The 13644-nt window shown below is 43.5% G+C and overlaps 1 protein-coding gene and 1 pseudogene across 1 annotated transcript; one reads left to right on the top strand and one right to left on the bottom strand.

Moving 5' to 3' along the window:
* Window positions 1–9225: 9225 nt before the first annotated feature.
* LOC125541773 lies at window positions 9226–10015 on the bottom strand (annotated as a pseudogene).
* A 2476-nt stretch (window positions 10016–12491) lies between these two features.
* Window positions 12492–13235, top strand: LOC125538502. The gene is made up of 2 exons (XM_048701782.1): window positions 12492–12800; window positions 12883–13235. The coding sequence occupies exons 1-2, from the start codon at window positions 12592–12594 to the stop codon at window positions 13085–13087; spliced, it is 414 nt and encodes a 137-aa protein (XP_048557739.1). The 5' UTR covers window positions 12492–12591; the 3' UTR covers window positions 13088–13235.
* The last annotated feature ends 409 nt before the right edge of the window (window positions 13236–13644 follow it).

The following is a 13644-nucleotide window of genomic DNA, read 5'->3' as shown; positions in this document are numbered from 1 at the left end:
TTATGACTTCGCCAGGGGCTTGGCCCTGAGCAGCCACTCGTCTTCGACTTCGGCGGCGGTGGTGGAACTGTCCAGAAGGAGAGTCCTTCCCTTCTTGGACCCTTCGGCCTCCCCAGTTGGGGCGGCCTTCCTTTTCTTGTCTCCCCCAACTGAAGGGGGAGCATCTTCTTCTTCCTCCTCGTCTTCGAGGGAGGAGTGTGTCGCAGAGTTATCGGACGATGAGTCCGATGACGCCTGGCGTCGGGAACTCTTTCGGGTTCCCTTGGCCTTCTTGGTCTTCTCCGGCACCTTGTAAGGAGCCGGAGTCAGCATCTTCGTCAGGAGAGCGTCTGTTGGGCCTTCGGGCAAAGGAGCCGGACAGTCGATCTGTCCGGCCGTCTCCTGCCAGTCCTGTCAAAGGTAGGGGAGCTTAGATCCCGCATAGAGTCAAACTACGAAAAACAAGTATCCTGTGAGAGGTAAAACAACTTACCGCGCTGGCTTGGCGCTTCGCGCAGAATCCATGATCCTCGGTAGTGGGAGGGGGAACCTCGGCACCCTTTAATAGCACCTTCCAGGCATCCTCGTGAGTTGTGTCGAAGAGCCTGTTCAGAGTTCGGTGCTGGGCCGGGTCGAACTCCCACAAGTTGAAAGCCCGTTGTTGGCATGGGAGGATCCAGCGAATGAGCATGACCTGGACTACGTTGATGAGTTTGAGCTTCTTGTTCACCATGTTTTGAATACATGTTTGGAGTCCGGTCACCTCTCCCGAACTACCCCAGGACAGGCCCTTCTCTTGCCAAGAGGTGAGCCGCGTGGGGATGCCAGATCGGAACTCGGGGGCCGCTGCCCATTTAGGGTCGCGCGGCTCGGTGATGTAGAACCACCCCGATTGCCACCCCTTTATGGTCTCCATGAAGGAGCCCTCGAGCCATGTGACGTTGGGCATCTTGCCCACCATGGCGCTTCCGCACTCCGCCTGGCGGCCGCTCACTACCTTCGGCTTGACATTGAAGGTCTTCAGCCATAAGCCGAAGTGGGGCTTGATGCGGAGGAAGGCCTCGCACACGACGATAAACGCCGAGATGTTGAGGATGAAGTTCGTGGCTAGATCGTGGAAATCCAGGCCGTAGTAGAACATGAGCCCCTGGAAGAATGGGTGAAGAGGGAATCCCAGTCCGTGGAGGAAATGGGTAAGGAGCACTACCCTCTCATGGGGCCTGGGGCTGGGGATGAGCTGCCCCTCATCTGGGAGCCGGTGCGTGATGTCATCGGGCAGGTATCCGGCTCTCCTCAGCTTCTTGATGTGTCCCTCCGTGACAGAGGAGACCATCCACCTACCTCCCGCTCCGGACATGGTTGGAGAAGGTCGAGGTGGGAAATGCGGACTTGGGCGCTGGAGCTCGAGTATGCGAAAATGGATGAGCAAAGGAGGAAGAAAGCGTGGATGAGAAGGTGAATCCTTGTCCCTTTATATGGGCGGCCGAACTATGCGCCCCCACTAGCTTGGTAAAACTCGCTTATCCCCCAAGTGTCGTAATCGATGGCGCAGTTGGGTTACCCACGCCCGTATTGATGAGAATCCCGTGATAAGGGGAGACGATCTCTGCTTTGACAAGACGTGTCAAAAAACTGCCTCGTGTTATGTGCGGGGCTAGTTAAAGGAAACAGCTCGAATAATCACCGGGCCATGGCATAATGTCGTGTTGCCAAAACAAGCCAGCAAATTGGATTTATGGAAATGTTATTCTCTCTACGGTGGTATGTGGAACTTATTTTGCAGGGCTGGACACTATCCTTGTATTCAAATTCTTCCGTGGTGTATTCGGAGGAGGAACCCGCCTTGCAATGCCGAAGACAATACTGCACGCCGGACTCATCGTCATTGAAAGCCTGGTTCAGGGGCTACTGAGGGAGTCCTGGATTAGGGGGTCTCCAGACAGCCGGATTATATCCTTTGGCCGGACTGTTGGACTATGAAGATACAAGATTGAAGACTTCGTCTCGTGTCCGGGTGGGACTCTACTTGGCGTGGAAGGAAAGCTAGGAAGTATGGATATGGATATCTCCTCCTTTGTAACTGACCTTGTGTAACCCTAGCCCCCTCCGGTGTCTATATAAACCGGAGGGTTTTAGTCCGTAGGACACAATAACATACAATCATACCATAGGCTAGCTTTTAGGGTTTAGCCTCTCCGATCTCGTGGTAGATCAACTCTTGTAATACTCATATCATCAAGAATAAATCAAGCAGGACATAGGGTTTTACCTCCATCAAGAGGGCCCGAACCTGGGTAAAATATCGTGTCCCCTGCCTCCTGTTACCATCCGCCTTAGACGCACAGTTCGGGACCCCCTACCCGAGATCCACGGGTTTTGACACCGACACTACCTAACATATTTATCCATGTAATTATCTTTATTGTGGCATGAATATTTAGATCCATAAGATTCAAGACAAAAGTTTAATATTGACATAAAAATAATAATACCTCAAGCATACTAACAAAGCAATCATGTTTTCTCAAAATAACATGGCCAAAGAAAGCTATCCCTACAAAATCATATAGTCTGGCTATGCTCTATCTTCATCATGCAAAATATTTAAATCATGCACAACCCCGATGACAAGCCAAGCAATTGTTTCATGCTTTTGATGTTCTCAAACTTTTTCAATCTTCACGCAATACATGAGCGTGAGCCATGGACATATCACTATAGGTGGAATAGAATGGTGGTTGTGGAGAAGACAAAAAGAAGAAGATAGTCTCACATCGACGCGGCTAATCAACGGGCTATGGAGATGCCCATCAATAGATATCAATGAGAGTGAGTAGGGATTGCCATGCAATGGATGCACTAGAGCTATAAGTGTATGAAAGCTCAAAAAGAAACTAAGTGGGTGTGCATCCAACTCGCTTGCTCACGAAGACCTAGGGCATTTTTAGGAAGCCCATCACTGGAATATACAAGCCAAGTTCTATAATGAAAGATTTCCACTAGTATATGAAAGTGACAACATAGGAGACTCTCTATCACAAAAATCATGGTGCTACTTTGAAGCACAAGTGTGGTAAAAGGATAGTAGCATTACCCCTTCTCTCTTTTTCTCTCATTTTTTGGGGGCCTTCTCTCTCTTTTTTTATGGCCTTTTTTCACTTTTTTTATATATTTTTTCGTCTGGAGTCTCATCCCGACTTGTGGGGGAATCATAGTCTCCATCATCCTTTCCTCACATGGGACAATGCTTTAATAATGATGGTCATCACACTTTTATTTACTTACAACTCAAGAATTACAACTCGATACTTAGAACAAAATATGACTCTATGTGAATGCCTCCGGCGGTGTACCGGGATGTGTAATGAATCAAGAGTGACATGTATGAAAGAATTATGAAAAGTGGCTTTGCCACAAATACGATGTCAGCTGCATGATCATGCAAAGCAATATGACAATAATGAAGCGTGTCATAATAAACGGAATGGTGGAAAGTTGCATGGCAATATATCTCAGAATGGCTATAGAAATGCCATAATAGGTAGGTATGGTGGCTGTTTGGTGATGGTGGGTTTATGGTACTGACGAAAGATGTGCCGTACTAGATAGGCTAGCAATGGTGGAAGGATGAGAGTGCGTATAATCCATGGCCTCAACATTAGTCATAAAGAATTCACATACTTATTGCAAAAATCTATTAGTTATCGAAACAAAGTACTACGCGCATGCTCCTAGGGGATAGATTGGTAGGAAAAGACCATCGCTCGTCCCTGACCGCCACTCATAAGGAAGACAATCAAAAAATAAATCATGCTCCGACTTCATCACATAACGGTTCACCATACGTGCATGCTACGAGAATCACAAACTTTAACACAAGTATCTCTCAAATTCACAACTACTCAACTAGCATGACTCTAATAACACCATCTTCATATCTCAAAACAATCATCAAGTATCAAACTTCTCATAGTATTCAATGCACTTTATATGAAAGTTTTTATTATATCCATCTTGGATGCCTATCATATTAGGACTAATTTCATAACCAAAGAAAATTACCATGCTGTTCTAAAAGACTCTCAAAATAATATAACTGAAGCATGAGAGATCAATAATTTCTATAAAATAAAACAACCACCGTGCTCTAAAAAGATATAAGTGAAGCATTAGAGCAAACGACAAACTACTCCGAAAGATATAAGTGAAGATCAATGAGTAGTTGAATAATTATGTAACTATGTGAAGACTCTCTAACATTTAAGAATTTCAGATCTTGGAATATTATTCAAACAGCAAGCTAAACAAAAGAAAATAAAATGACGCTCCAAGCAAAACATATATCATGTGGTGAATAAAAATATAGCTCCAAGTAAAGTTACCGATGAACGAAGACGAAAGAGGGGATGCCATCCGGGGCATCCCCAAGCTTAGGATCTTGGTTGTCCTTGAATATTAGCTTGGTATGCCTTGGGCATCCCCAAGCTTAGGCTCTTCCCACTCTTTGTTCCATAGTGCATCGAATCTTTACCCAAAACTTGAAAACTTTACAACACAAAACTCAACAGAAAACTTGTAAGCTCCGTTAGTATAAGAAAATAAATCACCACTTAGGTACTGTTGTGAACTCATTCTAAATTCATATTGGTGTAATGTCTACTGTATTCCAACTTCTCTATGGTTCATACCCTCCGATACTACTCATAGATTCATCAAAATAAGCAAACAACACATAGAAAACAGAATCTGTCAAAAACATAACAGTCTGTAGTAACCTATAGGTTTCAAATACTTCTGTAACTCCAAAAATCCTGAGAAATTTGGAAGTCCTAGGCAATTTGTTTATTAATCTACTTCGAGTGGAATTGGTATTTTATCACTCTCTGGTAAAAAATGAAAATTATTCTCGTGAGCGCATACTTTCTATCTTTTACAGCAAGATCAAATAACAATCACCCAAAAAGATCCTAAAGGCTTTACTTGGCACAAACACTAATTAAAATATAAAAAACACAATCATAACAGAAGCTAGATTAATTATTTATTACTAAACAGAAACAAAAAGCAAAGAGCAAAAATAAAATTGGGTTGCCTCCCAACAAGCGCTATCGTTTAACGCCCCTAGCTAGGCATGATGATTTCAATGATGCTCACATGAAAGATAAGAATTGAAACATAAAGAGAGCATCATGAAGAATATGTCTAGCACATTTAAGTCTAGCCCACTTCCTATGCATAGGGATTATGTGTGCAAACAACTTATGGGAACAATAATCAACTAGCATAGGAAGGCAAAACAAGCATAGCTTCAAGATTTTCAACACATAGAGAGAAAACTTGATATTATTGCAATTCCGACAAGCATATATTCCTCCCTCATAATAATTTTCAGTAACATCATGAATGAATTCAACAATATAACTATCACATAGAGCATTCTTTTCATGAGCCACAAGCATAGAATTTTTATTACTCTCCGCATAAGCAAAATTTTTCTCATTTGGAATAGCGGGAGTATCATAATAAACTCAAATACTATAAATTGTTTCCACATTAAAATAGTAATGTTCAGAAAAAGGGTAATCATAATCATGATAAGTTTTATAAATATAATCATCACTATTTTTATAGCATAAGTGTCATCACAATAATCATCATAAATAGGAGGGATGCTATCATCATAATAAATTTGCTCATCAAAACTTGAGAGACTAAAAATATCATCTTCATTAAACATAGCATCCCCAAGCTTAGAGTTTACGAAGATGTCATTCTCAAAGGATACCTTTTAACTAGTGAGGCTCTCCGTCCCATTAATAAAATTCTTTTCTAAGGCGCATCAATGATCCATTGGGCCACTAATTCCCTTCTTAGAGTTTTAAAGCCTCTCTAGCCATCTCGGTAACTTAATTTGTCATCATATCCTCATCTTTTAATTCCCGTTTTTAGGAAAAAAAGTTCATCAGTTCATCCCCAAGAAATGGTTTGTACACAAATTGATTTTAACAATAAATTTAAACTATTTCCTTGCATAACTAAACAACATTGTCACATTACAATTGTATAATACATAATTAAACAATCCATTACCTACTACGTTAAGACCACATCGACCGTATGGCTTGCTGAAACACCGAGATAAACTAATTAACTAAATACAGATCCTTGATAAATAAAGAGGAGCTCTACTCCCGATCGTCCTAGGAGAAGTCTGACTCGGAGGAGATGGGTATCAACCCCTCTCACCCTCGCCTGGACATTGAAGGGGTCGGCTTGTAGTCTTTGGGGTGGGTCGATTCCACGACATCGGGTTGCCCTCATCCTCCTTGTTGGTGACCTTGTTGAGCTCCTCAAACAACTCCTCATGTTCGGCATTGAGGCATGCGATCTCACGGCGTTCGCGCTCGATCATGCACGCATTCTCCACGGACTCGAAGAATGCGTGATCCTCGACGACGATATAATGGTTCTTGAGTCATGAGAGTGGTATCGACACACGGGTGCTCCTTCTCCTCAGCTCGATAGGTGTACCTAATGAGAGGCATGATGGATACTACGGCCACTGCATCGTCAGGGAAGTTAAGCTTTGTGTGAATCCTGAAGAAGAGGAGTGCAACAGAGCCACACCGCGCCGCCGAAATCAGGTTATTGATCTCCGCCTTCCACTTTCCCCGCGCCCAAAGCATCATGCCGCGACACTTCGCCGATGGTGGTTGTTATGACATTCTTGGCATCGACATAGAGTGCACAATGAGAACAAGGGAGGCGCCGACGAGCCGCGCGGGCAGCGGCGGTGACATGAGAGCTCATGAATGTTGCACGGGGGTTTGGGAGGCGACGATGCTCGACGATAGGGAAGACGGCTTGGGGCCGTGCCAAGAGATCGAGGGGGCATCGATGAGCCTCGCGAGAAGCTGTGGAGGCAATGGAGAGGCGGCGTGTAGGCTCGGGAGGCAGCGACAACGTCGAGCTCGAGGAAAGCGACGACAATGACCTGAATCGAGGGCGGTGTAGGCCAAAATTTGGGGCACTGACGACGAAAATGGATGGGCGGCAGGGTAGGCTAGGGTTAACTGTTGTTGTTGTTGTTGGTGGTGGTGGTGGTGATGGTGGTGGGGTGGGGTGGGGGCTTATAGCCATAGCCGAGTCAATTGGCGAGCGCATCGACGGACATGCCATGAATGCGACAGGGGAGCTGCCTGCCCATTTTTTGTTCTTTTATAGAAAATGGTCTAGACGAGAAGGTTTTTAGGGCTTAAAAGCTATTTGGTGGGAATAAAGAAAATTAGAATGAGTTATGTTGAGTATCGTGATTATATTGAAAACATATGATAGACTAGAAAATATTTTAGCTTGTTATGTACTCCAAAAAAATCATGTACTCATATTATATATATATATATATATATATATATAGTATATATAGGATGACAGTTTGGGACACCTAAGAGCTCAGGCACCTTATGTACCTGCCGTTGGATTGCTTTAGGATACGTGCTAATATAGTAAGCATGCATGTTTATAGTACCTTATATTTGGAAAGAAATCTGCAGTGCTGCCATCAATCAGCACTATTTAAATTAGTGATTACTTGCCTTTTTAATGAGGTATTAATCTGATTGGTCAACGACAATAAGGAAATAAATATCTCCCTAATTTTGGACGTGCATTAACTACATGACTCGTACATGGAAATAGTCGTATGGACACTCCACGTATATGCCAAACTAATAAAATCATATTTCCTAGCACGTCATATATATCTTCAATTTTTTGGAATGCGGCCTTTTCTTGTGTCTGAGGTTGTATTTCCTAGTACGTGCATGTATAATCTTATTAAAAACAAAGGTATCTAGAAATACATTGGGTATTCTCATGTTTCACGCATCCAAAAATATAAAATACCCAAAAAAGTAAATGTGTACATCGTTTTAAGTTTATTGTATGTGGATAAGCTAGTTGTAGGTACATATTAATAAATATTGCATATACCCAAAAATATTTTGGGTATAAACATACCCGAGAATATCTTTTTTACTAAAAAAGTTCACATACTCACAAATTTATTTGAGGTATCTGCATACTCATGAAATTTCTAGGTATATACATTGTGTCTCGTTAGCAGGTATTTGATACCTCAGGCATGTGTCAATGCTTTGGAGTATGTACACCATTTAGATATATACATACCAAATTTAAGTATATACTCATGATATTCTTGAGGTATCTACATACTCATGAGATTTCCGGTATGTGTATATTCTTAGTACATATAATAGCATGGGTATATGTATATTTTTTATTAAGTAATATTTACGGTATGTGTATATTTTCATTAGATATAATAGCCTGCTTATGTGTATATTTTTATTAGGTATAATAGGTCGACATAATATTTGGAAAAGGATTATTGCTAGGAAATCAGCATAATATATTTTTGGAAAGTAATCATTGACCGTTGAGTGTACTAGTGCATGCAAATGAAAAATGAGAAACTACTATTTCATTGATTACACGTCATGCACTAATAAAAATGGCTTGCCATGTTTGGGCCTAGATGCCCAGGCACCTAGGTGCCCCAAACATTTTACCTACATATATATATATATATATGTCCGTCCACGAGGCTCAAGCAATAAACATTGATTTCACCAATCCTTTTCTATTCCCGGCTCAAGCAATAAACATCGATTCGACCACTCCCTCTCTATTCCCTTCAACAAGCTAGATGAGTGTTAATTTTCGAGACAAAAAAATCTGTCTCATATACGTATAACTTTTCTTTTTGCAATTATATGGTACACGTATAACTTTGGGGGATGTGCTAGAGATCCTATTGCAAAGTAATCTCTCTCCGCTGAAAGAAAAAAAAAATCTCTGTATTGAGGACAAGCAGAAGATGACAAATTCTACAGTACCAATTCGGCTTTGGAATTTAGCTTCACGAGATGTGCGTGACTGTAGACCGCTCTTCTGCCTCGATCAACTCATATGCTTGCGTTGCGTCCGTTGGAGCTTGCCAGTTTCAGAAGCTAGCGACCGGGCCCTCTCCTACTATTCTGCAGAGTGCCGTCCACAACATCTCACTAACGGGCAGGCAGCATGGAGGAGAGGGATAAAAATGTACTTCCCTCCGTCCGAAAATATTTATCATCAAAATAGATAAACTTTATTTTTATCCCTATGGAGGAAGTACTATGGGCTAAGCAAATCCTAAGATAGCATCATATAGCAAGCCAACATGAATTTAACGGCACAAACAAGTCAAATCACACATTCAGTTATTTTATTCTCCATCGACCGGTCTGCCTGACGCTGATCACGGCAAAGATCTACTAGTATGTATCATGTGCCCGCTACAGCGTGATCACGATCAGCATGGCCATGGTGGTCAGGTTTTCCGCGTCGTCGTTCACCTTGCGCAGAGGCGCCTCCTCCCGCTTCGCCGCGGCGTCGCCACCGCGTCCGCCGAACGCGTCGTCGCAGTCGGTGGCGGACCTCCTGACGGCGCCCATCTCGGCCACGTACGCCTGCTTCCGCCCGGTGGCCAGCGCGTGGACGGCGCTGTGCACCACGTTCAGCGCCTCGATGTACCGCCGGCGGCACGTGGCCAGCGCGGCCTGCTGCTTGTCCGACCAGCCCCCGCGCCGTTGCAGATCTTTGATTGTGGCCACCGCCGCCGTGTAGTTGGCCAGCGTCAGGTTCGTGGCGATCACGGCCAGCCCTTTCGCGTCCGCGGAGGCGCTCCCCGGCGCCGCCTGGAGCGTCGTCACGCAGAAGGACTCAAGGTTCTTGTGCTCCGATCCCTTCATCGCCTTCGCGCACGTCTCCTACACGGAGGCAAACGCCCCGTGGGAGCCAACGAGAAGGATGAGGAGGGAGGAGAAGAGGAGCCTGTCTGCCATGGTGTGCGCTCTTGCTTGGTTAGGATTGAGTTTTTGCTGGCTTCGGCTCGTGCACTGGCAAACCTTGAGGAATTTCATGCCTTTATGTAGTACTCCTTCCATCCAAAATTACTTGTCCAGAAATAAATGAAAATGAATGTATATAGAACTAAAATATGTCTGAATACATTCATTCTGTGACAAATAATTTTGGACGGAGGGAGTACATCTCAGGAAATAAATACGAGACCAAATCCGCTTTGTATTTTGCTTATAAATGGATCCTCTTAATGAATGGGCATTTTTTTCACATTTCTCATAACTAGTCATAAATGTACTACATAATGCTTGAAGGTGTTCATTGTTTTGCAAATTTGGGTGGGATGATACGTAAAATCTCTCGTTTAATACTCACAGAATGTGCAATGACACTTGAGACCGGAACTTCTGCTACTTTTTACGCGCGGACAAGCACCAGGCAAAGAAGATAAGAGACAACTGACCCTAGTTTTCCCTATATGTTGTTTCCCTTTGGATTAGAGACAATTAGAGGCCAACAGACGCTTCGTTGTGCCATTTTTCACTCGTGGAATTGTCTTTTTTATCTAGCAGTGGTTGGTTATTTCTTTTTGATTTTATCTATATTGGCTTGAGTTTTAATTATATTCTAGTGGTGTTTTTATTCGTATATCATGTTGGGTGCTGCTAGAGACCATAATCTGTTTTGAGAGGAGAGTGGTGCTAGTCGGGCGTTGTCATGTTTACCATTGATTATAAGATTATGCTTGTACGAATCGCTCCACTATTGTCTTACAAATAGTTGGTTGTCTTTTTTACAAAAAAGTTCCATGAAACCAAAAGATGTCCACGGATTAAAAAATAGATTTAAAAATGTTGAAAATTTAAAAAGTCATAAATTTTAAAAAATATTTGGGAATTATAAAAAAAATCATGGATTTTAAAAAGATTTGCAAATTTGAAGTAAAGTTCATAGACTTTATAAATGTCCGTAAACTTTAAAAACACTCATGGATTTAAAAATGTTCTCAATTTTTTTAAGATTTTAGAAATTGTTCACAAATTTTAATAAATTCTCAGGAATTAAATGTGAAAATAATATAAAATTCAAAAATAGAAAAGAGAAATAAAACTAATAGAAACCCTCAACAAATGACAGACCCCATTATAGATGGGCCCCAACAAACCCATAGCCCGTGAACCAACCTGTGGTTGGACGGTTAGAGAGACTGTGCTATCCCCAGTCCACCAGGGTTCAAATCCTGGTGCTCGCATTTATTCCTGTATTTATTTCAGGATTTCCGGCGATGCACATTCAGTGAGGGGAGACGTTCACGTCGACGACGAGGCGCCTATGGCGACTTCGTAAATCTAAAATGATATGCCGGCTTAGTCTTTCGAAGGTGCTCATAGAGATAGGGTGTGCGTGTATGCATTCATAGGGATAAGTGTATGCATGTGTATATCAGCACTTGTGTCTGTACTGATATTTTAAAAAAAAACCATAGCCCCGCACGCACTAGCAGGCTCCAAATCTGGGGAGCTTGGTATTCTATACTCCGTGAACTTTAAAAAATCATGAAGCAGTCTCCTCGGTCCTCGCACACAGTTAGTGAGGGGACAATCAACGACGTAGGAGCGATCAGCCATCCGTTTCTATCCTCATGGCTACTCACTAGTCATTACAGATACTTTTTTTGTCTGAAAATACTCGTCATTAAAATAAATAAATAAAAATATATTTAAATGTATTTTAATTCTAGATGCATCATTTTTTGTCCATTTGTATGACAAGTATTTTCGGATGGAGTGAGTAGTTGACATGATTCACTCTCTAATCCTAGTAATTTATCTTTTCTAAACTTCATTAGAGATCGTTAGTAAAACTGAACCAAATGGAAAACTGACATGGCAAACAAAATTATCTACATAGCACGCCACATAAGCACGAAGGTTTAACTTTCCAAAACAGCAAAAAAAAGGAGGTAAAAAAAAGGTATCAGTTTAGTTAAATTGAATAACAACATGGAGGAATTTTCCTTGAATAGGGTAAAACTTGTTACAAACGTGAAAGTCATAAATGATGAAATTAGCCTTTTATTTTTGGAGTCATGCAACGTTTATATATTGACTCTCAAAAATCTTTAGGGGTATAGTTACATGATCATGAGGCACTCCAAGCTAAACATGATGGCCAAAATCTAAATAGAAAGCATGTCTTGCTAAATTATGAGTTTCCACATTACTCTGCCTGCCTTCATCTTTTCCTTTTTGAGGAATACCTGCCATGGGTAGAATATACCAGCACTCCTCAAAATCCTTCATTAAAGCCCTGTTCGACAACACTCCAGCTCCCGACTCCGTGGAGCTGAATCAACAAAAAAAAAAAGATGGTTCATTTTTGAGGAGCAGCTATTCTGTCGCTCCTCGTTTCCAGCATCGAGCGGAGCGGAGCGGAGGGAGTGGTCCGTTTCCGATCGGGGCCTAACTCTCTCTTCTTTTCTTTTTGCAGGAGGACGCGCCGCCGAGTGGCGAAGATAAGAGACGAGTGGGCCTGATTTTTCTATCAGCAGAGAAAAACCTGGGCCACTGATCGGCAATAGAATCGAGAACCTTCCCTTCGCCGCCTAATCTGCACTCACTACAGACTACACCGGCCCAGAGGACTCCTGCAAACCCATCAGCGTCACCCGTGCTCTGCTTCAAAGGAATGGCGAGCCCAATGGTGGGAACCCCAATCCGCCTCAGCAGCCTCAGATACGCCCCTCCTTCCCCAGCACCCAGGGGACGATTCGTGGCGGCGAGGGTGAGGGCGTCGGCGGAGGCGATGGCGACGGCGACGGAGAAGCTCGGCGTCAGGGTGGAGCGCAACCCGGCCGAGTCCCGCCTCTCCGAGCTCGGCGTCCGCCAGTGGCCCAAGTAAGCCCCGCCCGATCTCTTCCGCTTAGATCTTTCTTTCTTGTCGGGGCATCGATGGTGATGCGATGGCGCCTGCGTGCAGGTGGGGGTGCGAGAAGAGCAAGTTCCCGTGGACCTACTCGGCCAAGGAGACGTGCTACCTGCTGCAGGGGAAGGTGAAGGTGTACCCGGACGGCGAGGAGGGGTTCGTGGAGATCGCGGCGGGGGACCTGGTGGTGTTCCCCAAGGGCATGAGCTGCACCTGGGACGTCGCCGAGGCCGTCGACAAGCACTACAAGTTCGAGTAGCCTGCACCTACACCGCTGCACGGCCGGCCGCTGTGCTGCCTGCTGCCGTTGCTAGCACTAGACTGAGGTATTTGTAGCCGGATTGTGTTGTGCTCGAGTGGATCTCTTCTCTTGTGGTGAAATAAAAACGCCAGACTAGGATTGTGTTTGTCCCGGGCTCTGGAAGCAAACCGTGTATCGTCCGTATTTTGTTTCTTACTAGTAAGTACTAATTGCCCGTGCGTTGTAACTGGGGCACATAGACATGTCGCTGAAACTTCAGTGCGTTCTTTACATAATAACTGTGATTTAACATAAAAAGGCTTTTTACCATCTATATCCTTCCAATATGCAAAACAATTAGAATTGATACATACCATGCCAATTCAATTAGTAAAGCTCGTGTCTAATTTCACAAGCTAATGGCCAAGGAGCTGGAAATTTTGTTTCTGAAGAGAAATGCATTGCATGTAGATCAAGGGAAAACCGTTGTCTAACTCTTCACCTGTGTCAGCCTCCCTGATGTACTGGGGCCACCAACCAGCGTCCACACCCAGGACGACCCAGCCACCAGTACC

This window comes from Triticum urartu, chromosome 2, assembly GCF_003073215.2.
Source record: "Triticum urartu cultivar G1812 chromosome 2, Tu2.1, whole genome shotgun sequence".
Lineage (NCBI taxonomy): Eukaryota > Viridiplantae > Streptophyta > Magnoliopsida > Poales > Poaceae > Triticum > Triticum urartu.
This window is presented reverse-complemented; position numbering and strand designations above follow the sequence as displayed.